Source organism: Oncorhynchus nerka, linkage group LG6, assembly GCF_034236695.1.
Source record: "Oncorhynchus nerka isolate Pitt River linkage group LG6, Oner_Uvic_2.0, whole genome shotgun sequence".
NCBI classification, from domain to species: Eukaryota; Metazoa; Chordata; class Actinopteri; order Salmoniformes; family Salmonidae; genus Oncorhynchus; species Oncorhynchus nerka.
The window spans coordinates 56,912,468-56,940,214 of record NC_088401.1 but is presented as its reverse complement, the minus strand read 5'-3'; the positions used below and the strand labels follow the sequence as shown (position 1 = coordinate 56,940,214).

General features: G+C 42.8%; 1 protein-coding gene across 5 annotated transcripts; it reads left to right on the top strand.

The window, feature by feature from the left end:
• Positions 1-465: 465 nt before the first annotated feature.
• Positions 466-26,848, top strand: stx3b (syntaxin 3b). 5 transcript variants are annotated; one of them, XM_029662092.2, is made up of 11 exons: positions 471-868; positions 16,213-16,287; positions 16,364-16,463; positions 16,574-16,648; positions 16,754-16,824; positions 16,953-17,061; positions 17,153-17,226; positions 17,297-17,431; positions 18,766-18,876; positions 25,944-26,034; positions 26,158-26,848. In XM_029662092.2, exons 1-10 carry the CDS (start codon positions 839-841, stop codon positions 26,019-26,021), a joined length of 858 nt encoding a protein of 285 aa, XP_029517952.1. In that variant the 5' UTR covers positions 471-838; the 3' UTR covers positions 26,022-26,034; positions 26,158-26,848. The 5 variants fall into 5 exon arrangements, with proteins under 5 accessions (XP_029517948.1, XP_029517952.1, XP_029517951.1 ...); XM_029662091.2 differs by lacking the exon at positions 18,766-18,876 and adding an exon at positions 18,326-18,436 and having other exon boundaries at positions 473-868; XM_029662089.2 differs by lacking the exons at positions 18,766-18,876; positions 25,944-26,034; positions 26,158-26,848 and adding exons at positions 18,326-18,436; positions 19,526-19,644; positions 20,313-20,400 and having other exon boundaries at positions 473-868.
• The last annotated feature ends 899 nt before the right edge of the window (positions 26,849-27,747 follow it).

Genomic DNA, 27,747 nt, shown 5'->3' with positions numbered 1-27,747 from the left:
ATTCGTAGGGGTGCCAAACAACAACAGCTGTCAAACTATCGGTCAAGGTTCGCCGTAATAAACCGTTTCCTATTAGAGCGAGAGATGACAGATGATCTGTGTGAGACTGTGAATGAATGTGTGAGAGAGGAGGGCGATGGAGAGGGGGATTTGTTAATGAATGTTAAATCCCTCTGGATTGGAGGGTAGGCAGAATAGGCTAGAAACATAGATCATGTGTATTTACCAAACAAATACACGCACATACCCGTGCGTAAATACGCGGAGACTGGTGCGCATTCTCATACTGGTCGGTTGTTTATTCGAGAATAATGTAGGCTTCATCATATTGACCCTGTCAACATGAATTCATGAACTTCACAGCGACTGTGCGTCCCCTTTAAATGGCATGGCAGGTCGGCCAACACACACAGGTATCACACTGGCCAGGGCGTGGCCCCGTATACGAGAAGGCGTTTACGCATGCGTGAGCGAGAAAGTGCGTTTTAGGATGATTACTGGGGGCGAGCGAGCGAAAGAGATTATGTGGGCTGTACACAACTGTTGTTTTAATCCGCAGAGCGAAGAGATTTAGCAAAAAAAAAAAACACGGGTTTCTCCCCTAGCAGCCATATTGTATGGACATTTGGTGGAAAAAGCAGAAGGAAAAAAAACACTTTCAAGAAGAACCTTGCCAAGACTTTGAGATAGTTGATTTTCAACTCACTGGCGGTGGGATTCCGTTCATTAGCCAGCAGTCCAGCTGGTTGACGAATTTCACAGATTGGGGATCGTATATTTTTTTTAAATTAGAGAATACTATATTTACTTTTAGCTTGTTTTATTAACAGTCGGCAAGATGAAGGACCGATTGGAACAACTCAAAGCTGTAAGTGGGGTCTGGGATATGTTACACAGAGGCACCTTTCACAGAGCTAGACAGATGTTATTACCTCCGGTGCAGCATGCAAATTACAAATGGTCTGCAAAAAAAAAAAAACGAGTGACTATAATTCGACACAACTATGTTTTACCTCATTATTGGTCTTATTTGGTAGTGTACAAACTAGTCAACATCCTATCCGAAGGCCTGTGGTCGACTGACGCTATTTGATTACACAATTAGTCGCCTTAATTTACAAATCAAGAGATTGCCTAAATGAGAGGCGATGCAAAGAGAATAGTGTAAGGTTGTATGAACTGGATCAATTTGGATATGTTTTTGCGGTGTGTCTCTTGGGGACATGTTTGTGTTCTCTGCGGCAGTCAGACAGTGGGGGTTGGGTTTGAGGACACGGTAACGGGACCACAGGTGTCATACAGTGTGTCCTTGCACGCTCAGGGGATTGGAACATGTGGGAGAAAGGTGCAACTGCATCCCGCAATTCGGGGCGTTCTTGCATGTGGGCATTCCTGCACCTACAGGAACCCCTCTTTATACGTCTATTGGCACATTTTTAAGCTATGACTCCAGTACATAGGCAGGGGCACTACAGAACAGTAGGTGGCAATGCACAATAACGTTGGATGCCAACTGCCCATAAACCCCACAGAAGAAGAGGTGAGGGTGACAATGGTAGCTAGCTATAGGTAGTACACACCAGTAGTGACCTTTGCCCCCGCCTGTCAGACACTATATTCCCGCAGTTCTGGTAACGATGGTGAGGGCAGGTATTTGGCGGGAGGGAGCGAAGGACACTGTGCTAGCTTAGCCAGCTAGTGCTAAGGAGGACTCCGATACACAGAAGGTGCAATGTGTGGGTGACACGTGTGCTACCTAGCAAACACACAGTGTCGCTAGGACATGGTGTCGTTCCCGCCTCTCGCCTGCTGTGTACCGGAGTAGCTAGCATTTTTCTCCAGTACACAGCAGGCGGGAGGCTGGGGAGACCGTGTGATAGCTAGCTCGTTAGCACCTGGTGTCGCTCCCGCCTGCTGTGCTAGGAGGAGGTGGGGGCGAACGGTACAGTGTCCTTAGCCCTGCTTGTTAGTCACTGTTTTCCCACAGTTCTGTTAACAATGCTGAGGGCAGGTGACTACACCGCTCGCATCGCAAAATTCATTTAGAAATCTATATTCAATTATTGCACCCACACTGCTCACGTGCGCCAACGAGCGTCTGCGTTGCCAAGTGCTAACACGGAACCCAAACCGGGTTCACAAATAGAACTGACTTCTATTTCAGCCCTTGGCAACGCAGATGCTCGCTGGCATGCGCAATAATTGAATAATATATATTTATACATTTATTTTGTGACGCGAGTGGTGTAGTCAGCCTGTAAAATAGAAGTAAGTTCTATTTCTGAAGCAGACCGCGCTGCAAGTCCTGCCTCTCCCATCTCATCATAGGTTTATAGAAGCAGGTACCCACGTGCCATCTCCTCATTGGTTATACAAACGTGGGTGACTGAAAGATGAATGAGGTCAGTGGCGGTAATGCACCTAATTTATGAAAGTTGCCAATCTCAATATAAAGTCAAGAGAAGAAAAAGCCTAGGAGGAGAGATGACTAGAAACGATTTGGTTGACCATTTTATGTGTGGATTAATTGTCGGAGTAGAGGACCTTGTGCATTTCAGGTAAAATAACAACTCAATGTTTATATCCCAGGACAAATTAGCTAGCAACAGCTAGCTAAATAGGACACATTAGCTAGCAAGTGTAAGCTAGCTAGCTAAATTGTCAAAGGTTTAATGCTTTTCGACCTGTCCCCAAATGAATGTAATTTGTTCAGAGTTTGTTTTGATATTTTAACCTGCGTGTCGTGATCGCGTTTGGTGTGGGGGTACAAAAGAAATGTATGCACTATGGTGCACACGTGCAGCCGGTTTGGGTTCTGTGTTAGACAGGCAGGAGCGAATGACGCCAGCTAGCAAAGAGGACATGGATACGCAGTGGCGCTCAAGCAGGAACCAATGGGATGTTCAACGGTGGGATGTGCTGTCAAGTGACCTAGCTGCTTTTAGCAACACAACTGTTTACAAACTAGTGTTGCTGGGAATTAGCTTGCATAAAAACACAATAGTCCGCTGGAAGCCAGAAGTTAAATCAACTTCAATTTCATCTTACTCTGTCGATTGTTTGTAGGCTTGGTCCTTATGCAGGAGGGCTTTGAGAAGAAAACATCTAATGGAATTAAACAGAATGTCCTAGCAACACTATTTACATGCACTAATACTGCTTTCAATGGTTTTGGGTTGTACAGTGGGAATCCAGAAGTTAAAAACAATTCCATTTTAACTTATTGTGCTGGTGGGCAGGACTGTTGGTTATTATGACAAAGGGAATTTGAGACAATATCTAAAGGATTGTATTATTAACAGACTTTCCAAACGTAGGTCTGCCATAAACCCATTTTCTCTCTGCTTACCTCATTCCAAAATAAAAGTCCTGCAAGTGCGCCATATATGGACACCAAAAAAAAGAGTAACTTTTATTTTGACATGAGGTAAGCAGACAGGAAGTTGGTCTACAACAGACCCATGTTTGGAAAGTCTTTTTAATCATACAATCCTTTAGATATTTTGTTTAAAATCCCCCCCCCCCCCCCCCCCCCCCCCCCGTTAACTTCTGTTTTCCCACAGACTACCTCAATTAGCCTGACTAACCGGTGCCTGTATATAGCCTCGCTACTGTTAGTGAAAAATATATTTTTTACGGTTGTTTTTTATTTCTTTACTTATCTATTGTTCACCTAATACCTATTTCTTTACTTAAAAATCGCAATGTTGGTTATGGCCGTCAAGTAAGCATTTCACTAAGGTCTACACCTGTTCTATTCGGCGCACATGACAAACTTTGATTTGATTGGAGAAATCAACGCTAGTAATGTAAATACACCTTTGTTGCTAGAAGCACCTAGGCAGACATGGTTGTAGGCTATTTAATTCCCACATCTATTTATACATCTGTTTCCTGTAATTAAACTGCAGGTGTAACTGACACCTATACTAATTAAGTCAGTAGCGTAATGCAAGGCCTATGATTGTGAGATTGTTCTCCATCGCCGATCTCTTTCCACTATGTCTTTGGTCTTTCTACTCCTCTTGGAGTGGACCTACTAGCCTAAAACCCTTTATTGGGTATTTTAAGATATTATCTCTCTTAATAGCTTAGTTTCTAACACTAGAGAACCAGGATGTTCTGTCCTGTTGAAGAATGTAAGGTTCCCCTTTGGGTGAGGCGCTGCTGATCCAATCCAGCCGCGTCAGGATCTGTTACCATGGCCACCCCTTACTGTTGGCCAAATATTTGCCATGTTTAGTTTACCAATGCCTCAGCGCAGCAATTGACAATCTTGCAGGTACAATGGGTTTCTACTGGGAAGGGAAGTAAAGTCAAAATGGTGTGGCAGTTTTTTTATGGGATGGCTATTTACATAAAACAAGACTGGAGGCCGTAGTAGACCTCTGCATGGTTTTCTATCTCTCTCTGCTGTTTTCCTTAATGTTAAATTGGTGGGGCTGTATTGTTGTTCATGCTCAGTGCATAATCAGACCACCTGACTGGTGCAGTAGACAGGAGAACAGACTACAACAGGAAACCGAGGATAATGTCTCTTGAGAACACCATATTATATTCAGTCTGGTTTCTGTAGTAACTAGCTTGATCTCTCCATAGATTGGCTTTTTTTGTTGTTGTACAGCATTCTGTACTGAACTGTAAAGACCAGAGAGGGTTCAGACACGCATCCTTTGGGTACTCTGCGACACTCAAAGTACTAGGCTGTCTCCCATAGTATTGGGGAAATCCATTTGAATTCAATCACTTTTTTGAAAGCATCCCTTTTAACCTAAACAACTTTCCGTACATGTTTGGCCATTGAAGAAGCGGTCAGAAAGTGGACTTTTTGGAACTGAATGACAAAACATTCAGGAGATAGAGGTGTTCAAAGCTGACCCATTTTGCATACCCCAACATACCATGAGATGTATGTCTTCATCACTGGAAAATATGAACTAGAGTTTTTATTTGATAACGTCTTGATTATTTTACATTTCTAAAGATTGACTTTTAGAAATGTCTTTAACATCAATTATCTAAAAATGGCCCCATCCTGCCTCGCGTCAACAGTACAGGCTGGTGGGGGAATGTTTTCTTGGGACACATAAACATGCCACTGAGTGTATGAGGTGTTCGTGTTGTGCTGCCATCGGTTGAGACGCATGCTCTTGAATACAGGGTGGGTGTCATTTCAATCATAGAAATATAAAAATATATATAAACGCAACATGCAATAATTTACAGTTCATATAAGGAAATCAGTCAATTGAAATATTCATTAGGCCCTAATCTATGGATTTCATATGACTGGGAATACAGATATGCATCAGTTGGTCACAGGTACCCTTTTAAAATAAAAATGTAAGGGTGTGGATCAGAAAACTAGTCAGTATCTGGTGTGACCACCATTTGCCTCATGCAGCGATGTCCTTCACATAGTTGATCAGGCTGATGATTGTGGAATGTTGTTCCACTCCTCTTCAATGGCTGTGCGAAGTTGCTGGATATTTGGGGGGAACTGGAACACGCTGTCGTACAAGTCAATCCAGAGCACCCCCAAACAGCTTTAATGGGTGATATGTCTGAGTATGGAAGAACTGTGACATTTTTAAGCTTCCTTGTGACATGGGGCCATGCATGATCATGCTGAAACATGAGGTGATGGTGGCGGATGAATAGTACGACAATGGCCCTCAGGATCTTGCCACGGTATCTCTGTGCATTCAAATTGCCATCGATAAAATGCAATTCTCTTTGTTGTCCGTTGCTTATGCATGCACATACCATAACCCCACTGCCACCATGGGGCACTCTCTTCACAACGTTGATATCAGCCAATCGCTCGCCCACACAACGCCACACAAGCTGTCCTACATCTGCCCGGTACAGTTGAAACCAGGATTCATCTGTGAAGAGCACACTTCTCCGGTGTGCCAGTGGCCATTGAAGGTGAGCATTTGCCCACTGAAGTCGGTTACAAAGCCAAACTGCAGTCAGGTCAATACCCCGGTGAGGACAGTGAGCATGCAGATGATATTCCCTGAGAAGTTTCTGACAGTTTGCAGAAATGTTTGGGTTGTGCAAACCCACAGTTTCATAAGCTGTCTGGGTGGCTGGTCTCAGACCATCCTGCAGGTGAAGACTGTTTTGGAGGACCTTAGTGTGGTTACACATGGTCTGGGGTTATGAAGCCAGGTAAAAGTACTGCCAAATTCTCTAAAACAATGTTGGAAGCCGCTTATGGTAGAGAAATTAACAGTAAATTCCCTTGTAACAGGTGTGGACATTCCTGCAGTCAGCATGCCAATTGCATGCTCCCTCTGTGGCATTGTGTTGTGACAAAACTGCACATTATAGTGGCCTTTTAAAGTCCCCAGCACAAGGTGCACCTGTGTAATGATCATGCTGTTTAATCAGCTTCTTGATATGCTACATCTGTCATGTGGATGGGTTATCTTGACAAAGGAGAAATGCTCACTAACAGCGATGGAAACAAACGTGTGCACAGAATTTGAGAGAACATTTTGTGCATATGGAACATTTCTGGGATCTTTTATTTCAGCTCAGGAAACATGGGACCAACACTTTACATGTTGCATTTTTATATTTCTGTTCAGTTTAATTCATAGAATTAGCCTCTCCCTTCAGACCACTGCAATTTTGAATTGAAATACCATAAATATGGCCACCGGTTCAACCACCTTTTCAAATGTGAACTTAAATGGTTGTCTAACCGTTTATCTCTATGATTTCAATAGGTTTCCTATGGAGGCTTGGCAGTATCATTTCCCATTCAATTCAACATTTTTCTGATGTGTGGACCCTCCATCCATCTTTGTGATACCATTTGAAAGTTGAAATGTCAATTTTAATAAATGGATCTGCCAAAACATGACACCCACCCTTAGGCGATATATACAATTTATACTGTATTAACGCACAGGAGGCTGCTGAGGGAAGAACGGCTCAGAATAATGGCTGAAATGTAGTGAATGGAATGTCACCAAACACATGGAAACCATGTCTTTTATGTATTTGATAACAATCCACCTATTCCTCTCCAGCCATTACTATAGCCCATCCTCCCCAATTAAGGTACCACCAGCCTCCTGTGGTATACCGGGGTATTTTGAAAATACTGATGGGAGGTGTTTGTGGGTACGTTCTACACCACTGCTTATAACTAACTGCATGTTAAGTGTGTCAAATAAATTATATCCTGCTCAGGGCTCCAGCTATGCAATTGGTTTGCTAACTTGCTATCGAAGGAACTAGATGTCAGAATCAAGCTTCTAGGTTACAGCAGAGACATTGAATTGCCTCCTGGATCAAGATTCCTGTTGCCTAAATTGTTTTGTACCTATAACATAAAAGATTGTGTGTGTGTGTGTACAGTGGGGCAAAAAAAGCATTTAGTCAGCCACCAATTGTGCAAGTTCTCCCACTTAAAAAGATGAGGCCTGTAATTTTCATCATAGGTACACTTCAACTATGACAGACAAAATGAGAAAAAAAATCCAGAAAATCACATTGTAGGGACCTATTTGCAAATTATGGTGGAAAATAAGTATTTGGTCAATAACAAAAAAGTTTACTCAATACTTTGTTATATAGCCTTTGTTGGCAATGACAGAGGTCAAACATTTTCTGTAAGTCTTCACAAGGTTTTCACACACTGTTGCTGGTATTTTGGCCCATTCCTCCATGCAGATCTCCTCTAGAGCAGTGAAGTTTTGGGGCTGTTGCTGGGTTACACGGACTTTCAACTCCCTCCAAAGATTTTCTATGGGGTTGAGATCTGGAGACTGGCTAGGCCACTCCAGGACCTTGAAATGCTTCTTATCAAGCCAATCCTTCGTTGCCCGGGCAGTGTGTTTGGGATCATTGTCATGCTGAAAGACCCAGCCATGTTTCATCTTCAATGCCCTTGATGATGGAAGGAGGTTTTCACTCAAAATCTCATGATGCATGGCCCCATTCATGCTTTACTTTACACAGATCAGTCGTCCTGGTCCCTTTGCAGAAAAACAGCCCCAAAGCATGATTTTTCCACCCCCATGCTTCACAGTAGGTATGATGTTCTTTGGATGCAACTCAGTATTATTTGTCCTCCAAACACGACGAGTTGAGTTTTTACCAAAAAGGTCTATTTTGGTTTCATCTGACCATATGACATTCTCCCAATCTTCTTCTGGATCATCCAAATGCTCTCTAGCAAACTTCAGATGGGCCTGGACATGTACTGGCTTAAGCAGGGGGACACATCTGGCACTGCAGGATTTGAGTCCCTGGCGCCGTAGTGTGTTACTGATGGTAGACTTTGTTCCTTTGGTCCCAGCTCTCTGCAGGTCATTCACTAGGTCCCCCCGTGTGGTTCTGGGATTTTTGCTCACTGTTCTTGTTATCATTTTGACCCCATGGGGTGAGATCTTGCGTGGAGCCCCAGATCGAGGGAGATTATCAGTGGTCTTGTATGTCTTCCATTTCCTAATAATTGCTCCCACAGGTGATTTCTTCAAACCAAGCTGCTTACCTATTGCAGATTCAGTCTTCCCAGCCTGGTGCAGGTCTACAATTTTGTTTCTGGTGTCCTTTGACAGCTCTTTGGTCTTAGCCATAGTGGAGTTTGGAGTGTGACTGTTTGAGGTTGTGGACAGGTGTTTTTTATACTGATAAGTTCAAACAGGTGCCATTAATTCAGGTAACGAGTGGAGGACAGAGGAGCCTCTTAAAGAAGAGGTCTGTGAGAGCCAGAAATCTTGTTTGTAGGTGACCAAATACTTATCATCCACCATAATTTGCAAATCCTACAATGTGATTTTTCTTCTCATTTTGTCTGTCATAGTTGAAGTGTACCTATGATGAAAATTACAGGCCTCTCTCATCTTTTTAAATTGGAGAACTTTCACAATTGGTGGCTGACTAAATACTTTTTTGCCCCACTATATTAGTAGGGCCCCTTGTGTGTGGTACAGTAACTGTATAAAAATCTGGCTCCCACATTTTGGATATCGCCCAACCCAACCCACCATGTCTGTATTCAAGACCATGTTGTGTCTCAGCTGATGGCAGGCACAACGCACACCTCGACATAATGTAAAATAAGGTCTAAGCTATGAAAATGATATCAACATTATGCGTTTTTTAAAATAATTGCTGAATAAGATGGGGGAAAAAAATAGAATACAGAATATATTATACTTATTTTATTCCTGAAATGATAAAAGTTTGATAACCCTGTTTCTAAGCTTTAAAATGATATCTCAACTGTTTATCTTTTCCAATGATAAAGACATGGATGTCTCATGGTGAGGTATGAAAAAACTTTGAGCATCTTTAACTCTTGAATATTAAAAGTTTTATTTACAGATTTACTGCAATATATTAATTGCTATGCCGCAATGTTTGTTCTTCAAATGATGTGTTTTATTCAAACTGAAACATGAAGTAAATAGCCCAGATTATCATTTTTTTTCAGGTATTTGCTCTCAAAATCATAGTAAAAAAAAATTAAAAAAAATTGAACATCCTATTTTGTTGTTTTCCTAAATCCACAATGCTTAAACCACATCAGGAAACGATCTGAGATAAATCTGAGATATTTTGTGCACACCTAGCAAGAGGCTTCTCTTTAGCTGTGTTTTTGTATCGTACCTGTGATGGTAGAGTTTGCAAAACAAATACCCACTGGATTGATGAATAATCGTGATCTCATTCTGCCAGGTAAACAGGCTACTTTGTCGTTAACATGCTGGGTTTTGGGGACTCCTTTCCATCTACCAGAAGAATAAGCATCATCGCTAACGGCCACACAAAGTGCTAGACGTGCGCACCCCACACACACACAGATGGGTATTCTCATTGCCTCCACAGAACGTTGCTGGAAATATGATAAACATGGGCAAATTCGTTGGTTTAAAAAAAATATATATATATTTGATTCCCAGCTAAGGTCAATACGTTTCTGAATATTGTTGAATTTTGTTTTAATGCCTGGTTTTCTTGAGGGCCCTGATTTTTCATATTTGGACCAGAATGAGGCTCTCCTCTACCTATTCGTCCTGCAGTGATTATTCACCATCTTCATCAAATGTTTTCATAATTTATCTGCAGGTAATCACCAAAGAATGTGGGAGCCAAATGAACAGCTTTCTCACGGATGTGTTTCGGTGGACTACACTGACTGACAAGCGGTATTACCAATTTCAGTGGCTTTGGTGACATTCTATTCACTACATTTCACCCATGATTATGAGCCATTCGCCCCTCAGCAGCCTCCCGTGTGGTAATACGGTATAAAAGGTATGTCACCTAAGGGTGGGTGTCATATTTTGGCAGATAAATGTACAGTGCCTTGGAAAAGTATTCATCCCCTTGGCGGTTTCCTATTTTGTTTTCTTACAACCTGTAATTTTAAATCGATTTTTATTTGGATTTCATGTAATGGACATACACAAAATAGTCCAAATTTGTGAGGTGAAATGAAAAAAAATGACATGTAAAAAAAGAAAGTAAAACGGAAAAGTGGTGTGTGCATATGTATTCACCCCCTTTTGTATGAAACCCCTAAATAATATCTGGTGCAACCAATTACCTTCAGAAGTCACATAATTAGGTAAAGTCCACCTGTGTGTAATCTAAGTGTCACAAGACCTGTCACAAGACCTGTCACATGATCTCAGTTTATATACACCTGTTCTGAAAGGCCCCAGATTCTGCAACACCACTAAGCAAGGGGCACCATGAAGACCAAGGAGCTCTCCAAACAGGTCAGCTACAAAGTCGTGGAGAAGTACAGATCAGGGTTGGGTTATTAAAAAAAAAAAAAAACTTTGAACATCCCACGGCGCACCATTTTTAAATCCATTATTAAAAAACGTAAAGAATTATGGCACCACAACAAACTTGCCAAGAGAGGGCCGCCCACCAAAACTCACGGACCAGGCAAGGAGGGCATTAATCAGAGCTGCAACAAAGAGACCAAAGATAACCATGAAGAAGCTCCACAGCGGAGATTGGAGTGTCTGTCCATAGGACCACCTTGCCGTACACTCCACAGAGCTGGGCTTTACAGAAGAGTGGCCAGAAAAAAAGTCATTGCTTAAAGAAAAAATAAGCAAACATGTTTGGTGTTTGCCAAAAGGCATGTGGGAGACTCCCCAAACATATGGAAGAATGTACTCTGGTCAGATGAGACTAAAATTGAACTTTTTGGCCATCAATGAAAACGCTATGTCTGGCACAAACCCAACACCTCTCAACACCCTAGAACAGCATCCCTATAATGAAACATGGTGGAGGCAGCATCATGCTGTCGGGATGTGTTTCATTGGCAGGGACTGGAAAACTGGTCAGAATTGAAGGAATGATTGAAGGCTCTAAATACAGGGATATTCTTGAGGGAAACCTGTTTGTCTTCCAGAGATTTGAGACTGGGACGGAGGTTCACCTTCCAGCGGGACAATGACCCTAAGCATACTGCTAAAGCAACACTTGAGTGGTTTAAGGGGAAACATTTGTCTTGAAATGGCCTAGTCAAAGCCTAGACCTCAATCCAATTGAGAATCTGTGGTGTGACTTAAAGATAGCTGTACACCAGCAGAACCCATCCAACTTGAAGGAGCTGGAACAGTTTTGCCTTGAAGAATGGGCAAAACATTCCAGTGGCTAGATGTGCCAAGTTTATAGAGGCATGCCCCAAGAGACTCACAGCTGTAATTCCTGCAAAAGGTGTCTCCACAAAGTATTGACTTTGGGGGTCTGAATAGTTAAGCACACAATTAAAAAAAAAACACACAAAAAAAGGTTGTCTTGTTTGTTGCAATATGTTTTATTGTGAATCTTCAAAGTGGTAGGCATGTTGTGTAAATCAAATGATACAACCCTCCCTCCAAATCTATTTTCATTTAATGTTGTAAGGCAACAAATGAGGAAAAATGCCAAGGGGGTGAATACTTTCGCAAGCCATTGTACTAATACGGATATTTCAACGTTCAAATGGTATCACAAAGATAGTTGGGAGGTCCACATTTCAGAACAATGTTGACTTGAATGGGAATATCTGTTTTTAAATGATACTATTAATCATCCATAGGAAACCTATTGGAATCCTAGAAGTATAGGGTTAGACAACCCTATATCCTCTGCAGCAGAGGTAACTCTGGGTCTTCCTTTCCCGTGGGGGTCCTCATGACAGCCAATTTCATCATAGCACTTGATGGTTTTTGCGACCTCACTTAACTTTCAAAGTTCTTGAAATTTACCGCATTGACTGACCATGTCTTAAAGTAGTGAACTGTAATTTCCCTTTGCTTATTTGAGCTGTTCTTGTCATAACATGGACTTGGTCTTTTACCAAATAGAGCTATCTTCTGTACACCACCCCTACCTTGTCACAACACAACTGATTGGCTCAAACTAATTAAGAAGGAAAGAAATTCCACAAATTAACTTTTAAGAAGGCACACCTGTTAATTAAAATTCATTACAGGTGACTACCTCATGAAGCTGGTTGAGAGAATGCCAAGCGTGCACAAAGCTGTCAAGGCAACGGGTGGCTACTTTGAAGAATCTCAAATATGAAATATATTTTGATTTGTTTAACACTTTTTTTTGGTTACTACATTACATGTGTTATTTCATAGTTTTGATGTCTTCACTATTATTCTACAATGTAGAAAATAGTAAAAAATAAAGAAAAACCCTTGAATGAGTAGGTGTGTCCGAACCTTTGACTGGTATTGTATGTCTCGAGTTGCATGTTCAGAATCCTTTCAAGGGCAGTGGAGTCATAAATCACAAGATGAGTTAGCTACATTTGTGAGCCTGGTTGAGAAGGTTCTCTAACCGACAGATGACTAAAGAGCGAGATTGAGCCACCCTTGTAACCGAGTGGTATCCGTGTTAAATTGACACACTTAATCACAAACCCAACTCTTTCACATATTTTATTCTCCCTCCCTCGTTTTTGTTGAGAGACTGAGTACACAGGAAGGACAAGAGCGTATAGTCTTATCTCACTGCCGCAGCATTACCACTGTAAGAGAGTGAGACTGTTTGTGCGTCTGTGTCTAACTAGGCATGTGAGTGTCCATAAGTATGTCTTTACATGTATAGAGCTTTTGCTAGTGTAAATCATGAGTGAATCTTTATACCCCCCTTTGTCTCATGATAAAAAATATATCCTGGTGAATTGAATTCCCCACCAAAAATCCTTATCTTGGAAGCGCTCTCCTTTCCAGTTTTATGATTTAAAAAGTACTGTATTTGGTGTGTGTCCAACCTGTATGCAGTGTGACTGACAGGGGAATCAGCTGACTCCGAGACCTTGAACTCAGCTGATGCATTTGTGGATTGAAGGGGGAGGGAGGGACTGGGAATGAGGAGAAAAACAAGAGGTGCCACATCTTTGTCTCGACTTCGATCTTGCTTTTTGACAAGGAACGTAAAGCACTCGGACTTTGGACTCTCGTCATACAGTAGCACTCTAAGACCAACACTGACGTTCAGTTTGACATTTTAGCTGTTAGCTGAGGGGGAAAAAAGACAACATGCAGAGAGGTGTAGATTGAATTCTGCAGTGGCATAGTGTACTCTTTTTAAAGGTAAAGAGGAGATGAGACTTGAGTCAAATTTGAAGTAAAAAGAGCTTCCAGGCTACAGGTAGCTAATCATGTCAAAATGAAAAGGCTAATAGCACCAGAGGCTAAACATGCTGGTGTTTTAACCCTAGTGGCTAACAGCGGCTGAAAGCATGGTGGCTAAAGAGCAAATGCCTAAAAGGCATGTTGGATTAAAGGCAAAGGCCTATAGAGCAAAAGCTAATAGCAAGTGATGCTTCCTGAATCACAACACTAAATAGTCATTCTGAATTACATTTACATGCATCATAACAGATGTTGGTTGACATGAAATGGATAACCCTTTTAAATTGAACACTAAATAAGTGGACTAAAGACTAATGCTACTTAGTAATAATGTCCGGTACAGAGTAGTGTTGCACAGTGTACTGGTACCAAAACGTCTCATACGATACTACCAACATCAGTTAAAAAAAATATATAATTTAGCCGTGATGGCGAGCGGGGATGCAGACCCTGACCCTGATGAATCTTCTGTTCTGTTAAATGTGTATATTGGAGCAGCGAGCAATGTTGATGCATTTCATGGCCTGTTGTCATCGAGAGCACAGAATGGAGCAGGCATGCTCACAACAGTACCCGCAAAACACCAGTCTCAATGTCAACAGTGACGAGGCAACTCTGGGATGCTTGCCTTCTAGGCAGAGTTCCTCTGTCCAGTGTCTGTGTTTTGTCCATCTTAATCTCTTATTTTTATTGGCCAGTCTGAGATATGGATTTTTCTTTGCAACTCTGCCTAGAAGGCCAGCATCCTGAAGTTACCTGTTGACGTTGACGCTGGTGTTTTGCGGGTACTATTTAATGAAGCTGCCAGTTGAGGACTTGTCTGTTTCTCATACTAGACACTCTAATGTACTTGTCCTCTTGTTCAGTTGTGCACCAGGGCCTCCCACTCCTCTTTCTATTGTGGTTAGAGACAGTTTGCGCTGTTCTGTGAAGGGAGTAGTACACAGCGTTGTACGAGATCTTCAGTTTCTTGGCAATTTGTCGCATGGAATAGCCTTCATTACTCAGAACAAGAATAGACTGACGAGTTTCAGAAGAAAGTGCTTTTTTTCCCAGGCCATTTTGAGCCTGTAATCGAACTCACAAATGCTGATGCTCCAGATACTCAACTAGTCTAAAGAAGGCCAGTTTTATTGCTTATTTAATAATTAAATCAAATCAAATCAAATTGTATTTGTCACATACACATGGTTAGCAGATGTTAATGCGAGTGTAGCGAAATGCTTGTGCTTCTAGTTCCGACAATGCAGTAATAACCAACAAGTAATCTAGCTAACAATTCCAAAACTACTACCTTATAGACACAAGTGTAAGGGGATAAGAATATGTACATAAAGATATATGAGTGAGTGATGGTACAGAGCGGCATAGGCAAGATACAGTAGATGGTATTGAGTGCAGTATATGAGATGTGTATGTAAACAAAGTGGCATAGTTAGTGGCTAGTGATACATGTATTACATAAAGATGCAGTAGATGATATAGAGTACAGTATATACATATGAGATGAATAATGTAGGGTATGTAAACATTATATTAGGTAGCATTGTTTAAAGTGGCTAGTGATATATTTTACATAATTTCCCATCAATTCCCATTATTAAAGTGGCTGGAGTTGAGTCAGTGTGTTGGCAGCAGCTTTTAGCTGTGCTAACAATTGCAAAATGGTTTTCTAATGATCAATTAGCCTTTTAAAATGATAAACTTGGATTAGTAACACAACATGCCATTGGAACACAGGAGTGATGGTTGCTGATAATGGGCCTCTGTACCCCTATGTAGATATTGATTGAAAATCAGCCGTTTCCAGCTACAATAGTCATTTACAACATTAACAATGTCTACACTCTTTCTGATAAATTTGAATGGTATTTTAATTGACAAGTGTTTTTTCTTTCAAAAACAAAGACATTTCTAAGTGACCCCAAACTTTTGAGTGTGTATGTATGAAATAAGTGTGTGTACATACTCTGCATGTACAAAACACCTTCCTAATATTGAATTGCACCCCCTTTTGCCCTCAGAAAAGACTCAATTGGTTGGGGCATGGACTCCACAAGGTGTCGAAAGCGTTCCACAGGGACGCTGGCCCGTGTTGACTCCAATGCTTCCCACTTTTGTGTCAAGTTGACTGGATGACCCTTTGGGTGATGGGCACAGGGATAGATAGACACAGGGAATTGTTGAGCGTAAAAAAAACCAGCAGTGTTGCAGTTCTTGACACACTCAAACCAGTACTGGCACCTACTACCACACCCTGTTCAAAGGCACTGAAATATTATGTCTTGCCCCCCCCCCCCCCCCCCTTTCAGGTCAGCTGACAATACAGACATGGTGGTGTCTGTTTTACTCGTTTTGTCTGATGTTTATTCATGCAGGAGTGGTCAGCTAAAAACTGGTTCTGTTTCCTCCTCAGCCCTCCTCGCCCTTCTCAGTGTTGGTATCACCAAGCCTTGTGGTCTCTGTACTTATGCTCTCTATGCTCTCAATTACAGTTATGACGTCAGTGTACATATGCGGTTGATCCACTGTGTTTGAATACATTACGTAATCTACTCATGCTGCCTTCTGCTTTTCCTCATAGACATGCGACAATGACGATGAGGAAGTGGAAATTGCTATTGACAATGCAGCTTTTATGGATGAGTTCTTCTCTCAGGTGAGTGTTTTTGAAATGGGGTGTGTGTGTGTGTGTGTGTGTGTGTGTGTGTAACAATTTTTTCACTCTGTTTCAGATCGAGGACATCAGGAACAGTATTGATAAGATTGATGAGAATGTCTCTGAAGTCAAGAAGCTCTACTCAGTCATACTGTCTGCCCCCACATCAGACCAGAGTAAAACATACTGCCTCTGCTACTCTCTATGAACCCCCCCCCCCCCATCTTTTCTACCTTTTGCCTGTTACTGTCAGTGTGTCTGTTTTCATTTGTGTTTTTTCCTCCAGAAACGCAGGATGACTTGGAGGCTGTCACCAATGACATCAAGAAGATGGCTAACAACGCCCGCAACAAACTCAAAAGTAAGACCCTCACACATGATACGAATCACAGACAGACTAAATGCTGATTGGTTAATTGGGGTATGGGTGAATACTGATTGGTGAATCATGTTGATTGGTTCTCAGCCATCGAGAGGAATCTGGAGTCTGAGGAAGAGGAGAGGATTTCAGCCGACATGCGGATACGCAAATCACAGGTCAGTTTCCGAAAATTCTCCCCTAACCCTTTATGTAACCCGGTGCCTAACCGTCAATGTTACCATAGAAATGAATAACTATTGGATTGTTATAGCTTGTGGCCCCTGTCTGTTTCATGTCCTCCCAGCATGCAGTGCTGTCCAGGAAGTTTGTAGACGTGATGACCAAGTACAACGAGGCCCAGCTGGACTTCAGGGAGAGGAGTAAAGGACGCATCCAGAGACAACTAGAGATCAGTGAGTTACCCACAGCCTTACACACTGTTTTATATACACACAAGTGGACAATAACCTCATGTATGTACTAAAATTATCCTCTGTTTCTCAGCTGGCAAAGCTACGACAGACGAGGAGCTTGAAGAGATGTTAGAGGGTGGAAACTCGGCCGTTTTCACTTCAGGGGTAAGAAATTGTGTGTGTGTGTGTGTGTGTGCGCGTGCGAGTGCGTGTACTAAGGGTCTCCTTTCTTTAGATCATGGACTCTGGGATCTCGAAGCAGGCTCTCAGTGAGATCGAGGCGCGACACAAAGACATTGTGCGTCTGGAGAGCAGCATCAAAGAGCTACATGACATGTTCGTGGACATCGCCATGCTAGTGGAGAGCCAGGTACACTCCTCCTCTGTCTCAGCCATCTATTCAGTCATCCATCCATCATTATCTCAGATCTCTACCCTACATTTTAACCCCACTGTGTCTAACGTTGTTTTCTCCTGTTCGCTCCCTCTTTGTCTGTCAACCGTGCTGTTTTTACCTTCTCTTTCCCAGTGACCTCTCCCTTTCTCCTGTTCGCTCCCTCTGTCTGTCAACCGTGCTGTTTTTACCTTCTCTTTCCCAGTGACCTCTCCCTTTCTCCTGTTCGCTCCCTCTTTGTCTGTCAACCGTGCTGATTTTACCTTCTCTTTCCCAGTAACCTCTCCCTTTCTCCTGTTCGCTCCCTCTTTGTCTGTCAACCGTGCTGTTTTTACCTTCTCTTTCCCAGTGACCTCTCCCTTTCTCCTGTTCGCTCCCTCTTTGTCTGTCAACCGTGCTGTTTTTACCTTCTCTTTCCCAGTAACCTCTCCCTTTCTCCTGGTCGTTCTCTGTTCCTTCCCCCACTTCTTCTGCTGTGCTTTCCTTTCCCCATGTTTTGGGACAGAGTTCCCCTTGTTTCTGTGTCCATCTCTCTCCCCCCCATAACTCATTCATCTTCAGTGCGAGTCTCCATTCTTAGTAAGAGTCACATTTAACGTAGCCACATTGGAATCGACACAACCCCATACTGTATAGTCACCACAGCTACATATACTCTATGTAACCACATGTATCTTGTTGGTTATCCTATGCTGTCTGAGGGGAAGTCGTGTGCAAGGTAAGCATCTTACCACTTCCTAACATATTCCTCTTTGTGACGTTGTTTTTTGTCTGATTCTCTCTGTTACCATGGAGTTGAATAGATACTCCTGCTTTCTTATTGTTTTTTCTATGTCTGTATACTCACTGTGTGGGTTTTGTTTGTTTCAGGGTGACATTGTAAACAATATAGAAGCTCAAGTGTGTAAAGCGCAGGACCACATAGCAGTGGCTAAGACTGAGACCAAAAAAGCCATCAGGTACCAGAGCAAAGCACGCAAGGTACTGCAACACCCTGATATGAATCATCAAGTACACCCGTCTACTAACTACCTTAACCTGAATCTACTGGGGTAACTGTCCCTGTTTCTAGGAAGCTTCTGTACAGTATGCAGCAATTTCTGAAGCACATCAACATTTTCACACACCTTCACATTAGTAAACCACGTGCACTCTAAGGACCGTATACACTCCCCTCACACACTGTTGATCACACACACACCACCGTAAAACAATCTACGTTTGTCGTCTTTTCTGCTTTTCTCTGCGCCCGTCTCTCTCTGTCACTTCCTCTGCACATCTCTTTCCTACAATGTCCTGCCCTCTGCCAGGGTGGAATGATTGAAAGGATTGAGAGCAACATGGACCAATCGGTGGGCTTCGTGGAGCGGGCGGTAGCTGACACTAAGAAAGCCGCCAAGTTTCAGCAGGAGGCCCGTCGTGTGAGTGGCAATAAAAAGGCCCAAGTCCCACCCCCTGGCCTTTCCTCCTGCTCCGTTAACCAGCATCTATTGGGCTGGCACCCTGGTACCCAACGATCCCCATCCCAAACCTTGAACCCTCCTTCTCCAGATCTGGACCAATATCCCTCAACAGAGGACACACACACACCTCTTTCTCCTTCTCTCTCTTCATTTTCCACTTCCTTTCTAGCTTTCTAGTTTTATTTAACTAGTTAAGTCAGTTAAGAACACTCTTATTTACAATGACGGCCTACCCTGGCCAAACCCTAATGATGCTGGGTCAATTGTGCGCTTACCTACCTTACCTAATCACGGCCGGTTGTGTGATACAGCCTAGAATCGAGCCAGGGTCTGTAGTGACGCCTCTAGCACTGAGATGCAGTCCCTCAAATTGCTGCGCCACTCGGGAGCCCTTGATTTGGTGGTTGACTGTAGATTTGCGTGTTTTAGAGTGATTTATGGTCACTTTATGTAACATTTTGCTCTGAGTCATGCATGCATGTATGTTTTAGGATGTTAAAAAATGTTTAAAGAGATGTTTGTTGTTGCTTTGTCCTTTTCAATTGTTATTAAGGTTGTTGCCCACAATAAATGGTCTTCATAGCAGACACTTAATTGTTCCCCACAGAAAATGGTGATAATAGTGGCAGTTCTGGTTATCGTGCTGGCCATAGTGGCTCTGATTATTGGGTTGTCGGTGGGATTGAAGGAGAAATGAGACTTGTGCGAATAAGAGTTGTGTAAAGGGTGAGTAAAGTTGGAGGGACTCTGGAGTGTTAGTGGGTGTAGTGGGATCTGGAACTTTGGCAACGTTTTACATTTTCCTTGCCTTCGGCTGTGTGTGTGTGAAGGTGGTAAAATGTGTATGTGTTCATGCTCCTTGGTCTGTTTATGGGGTGCGTTTGGACTATCTCTGGGTACTGCATGTCTTATCAGGAGTTCCTGCTAAGCATAACACAAGTGCTCTTGTTGCCTATGTTAAGGGCTGGGTCCATAGAAATTACATTATTTAGCTCTATGGCCTGGTCACTGATTGGCACGGTGTGTGTCCGTATCAATGGTGTCTTTGGGCTGTGTGGGATTGTATATGTGGGTTTCAGTTTCTCATTGGGGTCTTTGGGCTGTGTAGTGTGTCCTGTTTGACTATACATGTGATGATGATTCACTGTTATGATGGGCGGGATCTTCATTTGCTGTCAATCACTGACCCGTATCGGACAATAAAAGCTCTGCATACTCTGCATCAAAGAGCCTCCATTGGTCAGAATGACCTGATGATGGCTGGCAGTGCATGATATTCCCGCCCATCATGTTAAGAGCTTCATTTCCCTCAGTACCTCTGTCTAACACCATCTCATTTGTTACCGTAAATACTGATGTATTTGTTCTCCCCTTTTTTTTCTCCCCCTCTGTAGAAGACAATCATTATAGCAGTGGTCTGTGCTGTACTCGCTCTCATCATCCTCGCCATCATCCTATCACAGACAGTAGGGTAATAGAGGGACCACGCCCCCTAACCTCACCCTCTTCATTCATTTTCATCACTCAATCTTGCCCTCCTCCAGCTGTGAAGCCAAAGAGGGGGATGAAGACGTAACCTATCCCTTCCCTTGCCCTTGGACACTCCCCCTCTCTTACTGTAACTATAGAAAAAGGCCCAGCCAGTGGGACTTCCTAGTTGGAGCAGGCTGGTGTTCCCCTTGGGGTGGCTGAGAGGATGAGCACCAGGTGGGAAAGAAACAAGGGGACCAAAGCTGAGACTGGTTATTAGCCCCTGATAAAGCTCAACAAAAAAAGGGAATCTGAAGAAGTGGAAATCTTCACCCTCACACACAACTAAATGGACACCGTGCAACATTTAATTTAAATTCTCTGAACTACTTTCTATTTTTCCAATAATGTTAATAATTTGATTGATCTTGATCCGCACTTAAGGGAACCTGACACTCCTTTCCCCATTACAAAAACCTAATGACCCCCGCCACCACCCTTGCCTTGTTGTCTTGCCATTCTGAACCTCCAAGCTGAAAAGTAGCAGCCTCCAGCCCATAGAGGAATGGTGCATTGTTTAACTCTCCTATGATTCTTGTATTGAGGGACACGAGTGGATTTCACTTCAGTCTATGTGAAATCAATGACTCTGTCCATGTTTGATGCCACTTGAATAGTTAAAAAAAAAATCCTAAAGCAGAGAGATCTTCGTCGAACATCTGATTTGCTTCTTATGCCTTCCTTTACAATCTGTCCAATCAAATTCATTTCATGCACCCCACACCTCAGATGCGGTAGCCACTGACGAGGCTCTAAGTGGGACATTGAGGGTCTGGAAATTTCAAGCTGAACATTTTAAATGTAATCTTCACTGTAGTATTATGATGGATTCCAGAGATTTTAATGAAGGAATAAAATATTTCGTTTTTTAATGGTTTGGTTGAGACTGCTTTGTTTTTCTATGTTTTGTGAATTATGCTGCTGAAATTTGCGCTGTGCAATACTGAGTTAGCAGACATGGCGTGTGTGAGGGAATCTTGTTTGACTAAGTGCATGTGTTTCTCTGAAGAAATGTGTATTTATGGTGATAGGTAATTATCAATCTGCTGTATTGTAATACAGCAAGTGGCGAATGAGATCTCTTACGGCAATGGCTGCACCTAGAACAGGGATCATCAACTAGAATTAGCTGTGGGCTGTTTTTCTTGAGTGGATGGTCATGGAGCAGTAACATCATTTGTAGACTGCAAATGGAATGCAAGAAGCCCAAACAGGTTATTTTTTCTCTGAACATTGGGGGCCAAATAAAATCACTCGCAGGCCAAATTTGGCCAGGGAGCTGCTAGTTGGGGAACCCTAACCTAGAGTCTGGGTTAAAGGTACCGTGAAGTCAAATTACATTTGATTTGTCACATACACATGGTTAGCAGATGTTAATACGAGTGTAGCGAAATGCTTGTGCTTCTAGTTCTGACAATGCAGTAATAACCAACGAGTAATCTAACCTAACAATTTCACAACAATTACCTTATACACACACAAGTGTAAAGGAATGAAGAATATGTACATAAAAAATATATGAATGAGTGATGGTACAGAACGGCATAGGCAAGATGCAGTAGATGGTATCGGGTACAGTATATACATATGAAATGAGTCATGTAGGGTATGTAAACCTATGAAGTGGCATTGTTTAAAGTGGCTAGTGATACATTTTTCATCCATTTTTACATTATTAAAGTGGCTGGAGTTGAGTCAGTATGTTGGCAGCAGCCACTCAATGTTAGTGGTGGCTGTTAAACAGTCTGATGGCCTTGAGATAGAAGCTGTTTTTCAGTCTCTCGGTCCCTGCTTTGATGCACCTGACCTCTCCTTCTGGATGATGGCGGGGTGAACAGGCAGTGGCTCGGGTGGTTGATCTTTATGGCCTTCCTGTGACATTGGTGGTGTAGGTGTCCTGGAGGGCAGGTAGTTTGCCCCCGGTGATGCGTTGTGCAGACCTCACTACCCTCTGGAGAGCCTTACGGTTGTGGGCGGAGCAGTTGCCGTACCAGGCGGTGATACAGCCTGACAGGATGCTCTCGATTGTACATCTGTAAAAGTTTGAGTGCTTTTGGTGACAAGCTTAAGTGTGACTTTTGGTGACAGCCTCCTGAGGTTGAAGAGGCGCTGCTGCGCCTTCTTCACCACGCTGTCTGTGTGGGTGGACCAATTCAGTTTGTCCGTGATGTGTACGCCGAGGAACTTAACTTACTACCCTCTACTGTCCCGTCGATGTGGATAGGGGGGTGCTCCCTCTGCTGTTTCCTGAAGTCCACAATCATCTCCTTTGTTCTGTTGTGAGGTTATTTTCCTGACACCACACTCCGAGGGCCCTCACCTCCTCCCTGTAGGCCGTCTCCTCGTTGTTGGTAATCAAGCCTACCATTGTAGTGTCGTCTGAACTTCATGATTGAGTTGGAGGTGTGCATGGCCATGCAGTCGTGGGTGAACAGGGAGTGCAGGAGAGGGCTCAGAACGCACCCTTGTGATGCCCCAGTGTTGAGGATCAGCGGGGTGGAGATGTTGTTACCTACCCTCAACACCTGGGGGCGGCCCGTCAGGAAGTCCAGTACCCAGTTGCACAAGGCGAGGTCGAGACCCAGGGTCTTGAGCTTGATGATGACTTTGGAGGGTACTATGGTGTTAAATGCTGAGCTGTAGTCGATGAACAGCATTCTCACATAGGTATTCCTCTTGTCCAGATGGGTTAGGGCAGTGCGGTTGCGATTGCGTCGTCTGTGGACCTATTGGGGGCGGTAAGCAAATTGTAGTGGGTCTAGGGTGTCAGGTAGGGTGGAGGTGATATGGTCCTTGACTAGTCTCTCAAAGCACTTCATGATTACGGAAGTGAGTGCTACGGGGCGGTAGTCGTTTAGCTCAGTTAGCTTTCTTGGGAACAGGAACAATGGTGGCCTTCTTGAAGCATGTGGGAACAGCAGACTGGGATAAGGATTGATTGAATATGTCCGTAAACACCAGCTGGTCTGCGCATGCTCTGAGGAAGCGGCTGGGGATGCCGTCTGGGCCTGCAGCCTTGCGAGGGTTAACACGTTTAAATGTTTTACTCACGTCGGCTGCAGTAAAGGAGAGTCCGCAGGTTTTGGTAGCGGGCCGTGTCAGTGGCACTGTATCGTCCTCAAACCGAGCAAAGAAGTTTAGTCTGCCTGGGAGCAAGACATCCTGGTCTGCGACGGGGCTGGTTTTCTTTTTGTAATCCGTGATTGACTGTAGATCCTGCCACATACCTCTTGTGTCTGAGCCGTTGAATTGCGACTCTACTTTGTCTCTATACTGACGCTTAGCTGGTTTGATTGCCTTGCAGAGGGAATAGCTACACTGTTTGTATTCGGTCATGTTTCCGGTCACCTTGCTCAGATTAAAACCAGTGGTTCGCGCTTTCAGTTTCGTGCGAATGCTGCCATCAATCCACGGTTTCTGGTTTGGGAATGTTTTAATAGTTGCTGTGGGTACGACATGGCCGATGCACTTGCTAATGAACTCGCTCACCGACTATTATTTGTCAATGTTTGACGCAATGCGGAACATATCCCAGTCCACGTGATCGAAGCAATCAAGAGCAGGTATGTGTGTGTCTCTCTCTCTGTCACACACACACACACATACACACACACACACACACACACACACAAACAGGCCATACTGACCCAGACACACACCCTCCCCCCTGCTCTCCCATGTTAACATGGTCCTTCGTATGTCATCCTCCTATGGGTTACTGTATCCTTCCATTGGAGTTTTGATGAGATGTGTACAGTCCTATCTACCTTGTTTTGCACAGAATGTCTATTACTGATGATAAAATTTCACATTTTCAAAATGATACACTACCGGTCAAAAGTTTTAGAACACCTACTCATTTAAGGGTTTTACTTTATTTTTGTGTTGTAGAATAATAGTGAAGACATGTATTAACCAAAGAAGTGTTAAACAAACCTAAATATATTTTATATTTGAGAATCTTATAATAGCCAGCCTTTGCCTTGACAGCTTTGCACACTCTTGGCATTCTCTCAACCAGCTTCACCTGGAATGCTTTTCCAACAGTCTTGAAGGAGTTCCCACATATGCTGAGCACTTGTTGGCTGCTTTTCCTTCACTCTGTGGTCAGACTCATCCCAAACCATCTCAATTTGGTTGAGGTCGGGTGATTGTGGAGGTCTGGTCATCTGATACAGCACTCCATCACTCCTTCTTGGTAAAATATCCCTTACACAGCCTGGAGGTGTGTTGGGTCATTGTCCTGTTGAAAAACAAATTATAGTCCCGCTAAGCCAAACCAGATGGGATGGCGTATTGCTGCAGAATGCTGTGGTAGCCATGCTGGTTAAGTGTCCTTGAATTCTAAATAAATCGCAGACCGTGTCACCAGCAAAGCACCCCCACACCATAACACCTCCTCCATGCTTAACGGTGGGAAATACACATGCGGAGATCATCCGTTCACCCACACCGCGTCTCACAAAGACACGGCGATGGAGCCAAAAATTTGGACTCCAGACCAAAGGACAAATTTCCACCAGTCTAATGTCCATTGCTTGTGTTTCTTGGCCCAAGCAAGTCTCTTCTTATTAGTATCCTGTAGTAGTGGTTTCTTTGCAGCAATTTGACCACAAAAGCCTGATTCACACAGTCTCCTCTGAACAGTTGATGTTGAGATGTGTCTGTTAATTGAACTCGGTGAAGCATTTATTTGGGCTGCAATTTGAGGCTTGTAACTCTAATGAACTTATCCTCTGCAGCAGAGGTAACTCTGGGTCTTCCATTCCTGTGGCGGTCCTCATGAGAGCCAGTTTAATCATAGTGCTTGATGGTTTTTAGACTGCACTTGAAGAAACTTTCAAAGTTCCAGAAATGTTCCACATTGACTGACCTTTATGTGTTAGTAATGATGGACTGTCGTTTCTCTTTGCTTATTTGAGAAAACGGGGAGTATACAGAAGGTACCAAGTATGGCTACCTTCTGTATACCCCCCTAACTTGTCACAACACAACTGATTGGCTCAAACGAATTAAGGAAAGAAATTCCACAAATGAACTTTTAAGAAGGCACACCTGTTAATTGAAATGCATTCCAGGTGACTACCTCGTGAAGCTGGTTGAGAATGCCAAGAGTGTGCAAAACTGTCAAGGCAAAGTGGCTATTTGAAGAATCTCAAATATAAAATATATTTGTTTAACACTTTTTTTGGTTACTACATGATTCCATAAGTGTTATTTCACAGTTTTGATGTCTTCACTATTATTCTACAATGTAGAAAATAGTAAAAATAAAGATAAACCCTTGAATGAGTAGGTATTCTCAAACTTTTGACCGGTAGTGCATACTGTAGGTTGTACATAACTAATTTGTTAAATACTTTAAGTGTTTTTGATTAAGTCCAATAGGGACCAGCAATCCGTTCTGTTATATTTTAACTGTGCTATGATGGGTTCCTATCCTCTTTTTTTTGTTTCCCACTTCTTTTGCTCTGTTGTTTTTTTTTAATCTACAGAAGAAGATGATGATCACATTGTGCTGTGCCATTATCGGGATCGTTGGGTTTTCCTATTTGTATAGTTTCTTCTCATAGAGGTTTACAACAGGTAAAGGACACACATGGTTATTATCCATCTAGCATCATTTAGATTATGGTCCACATGACTATCAATGGAAAACTCTGTTTCCACTTTTTTTTCATTTATATTTCTCCTTTCCCTTGCTTTCAGATGAATAGAAGAATGGCCTGCGTTTCCCATAGAACCTTTTTGACTGGTGTCCGTTTCTTCCTTATTACTCGAAATCGAAAAATAAATGTAAAAATAACCTTTACTTAACTCCGCCTCCCATGCTCCCTGACCTGGTTCTCTCTGTCCTCTTGCTGTAGTAAAATGTCTTATTGTTTTTTAAATGTGTATTTATTTAGCTCACTGCTTCAATTTCTCATTCAGATGACATAGGGTCAGTGTGATATTCCATCCTAGGACTCAAATGAAAATCCCTAGACCTATGAACTGAGATGTCCGCCCCTGGCCATGACAGTAGGACGTTGTAGGAGTATCATCTGTATGCAAAATATGTTGGCGGTATATTTGGTTAAAGGTATCAATGAAATATGTGCATAATAAAATATAGATTATATTATATTTTAGCACCAAATTCCAAGTTATAAATACAGTTATAGCCGTGATTCATCGTCAAAATCCTTAATTTCCCCAGGCATGTCTTTTATTGAATGTGTATTTGTTTCGTAAGGTTGTATGTTGTTGTCAGTCATACAATTTTTCACGGTATGCTGTGTCATGTATTGTGCTGAATTGTTAGTGATGGTATTTTCGGTGATGAGGGGTTTCAGTCAGTGTGGTTGTGGGTCAGCCTAGTAAAATCTGTTACGTAATAAAATATTGTGTGTGCATCGTATTAGTGCGCCTCTTGTCTTTGTCTTTGATTCTCTCTTTGTACTCATCTGAAATAATATGGCTTTTTTCCGTTGGCAGGTGCTATTCAGACGAGTTGAATGGGACAACTATTGTCCCCTTGTCCTTGAATCAGTCGGTCTTTACTGGGAGTCTTCAGTCTCAATATAGTCCGAGTCCGATATGATTGGTTTATGTACGTAAATTGTTCCCCATACTGGTCTGATGATAGGCTCCTTTGTTGACCCAATTTGGACACTCCAGCGAATAGATGTTTTGCCTACGTCAGTGGTCTCTACGGCCATAGGTTTACACACCACGTGGTCTCCTCCTGCTTCACGGAATTACATAACGTTTGCCCAATTACAACATTCGTATGTTGATTTATCAATTTACTATTGGAGGTCAGTGTAAATTGGAGGCGGATCGTTCTCGATCGGGAAGGGGGTGTGCGTGTGAGGGGATTCGATTAATTTGTCCCGGGCGTCAGGGTAGACGTTTTGAATGGATGAACGTTGATTCCATTCGTTTTGGAACCGGGCATGAGCCAGGAGCCCCGTTCAAAACCGTCTCAAAACAAACGTCACGTAATTAGGACGTGGAGTAATGAGTAGGATTTAATGGAAAGGAGATGTGGTATGTTTCTGAACGAAGCACCATGCTGCCTGGTTGACAACATGACCGAGTAGCTCAGATTACTGTTCGAGTTGAGTTGCGCTCCTCCCTCACCGCTTTTGCCCGTTGACGTCACCGGCCATAGACGGTGCCCAGCCGCTCAGATTAATAGAATCCGCCCTGTGTGTTTTGTGCTCAGATGAAAATGGCGTCCCGAAGCGATCGCTTTAACTTATCGCACAATAACACGGATAACAAACTACACAGCTAAAATGATATAAAATGGAT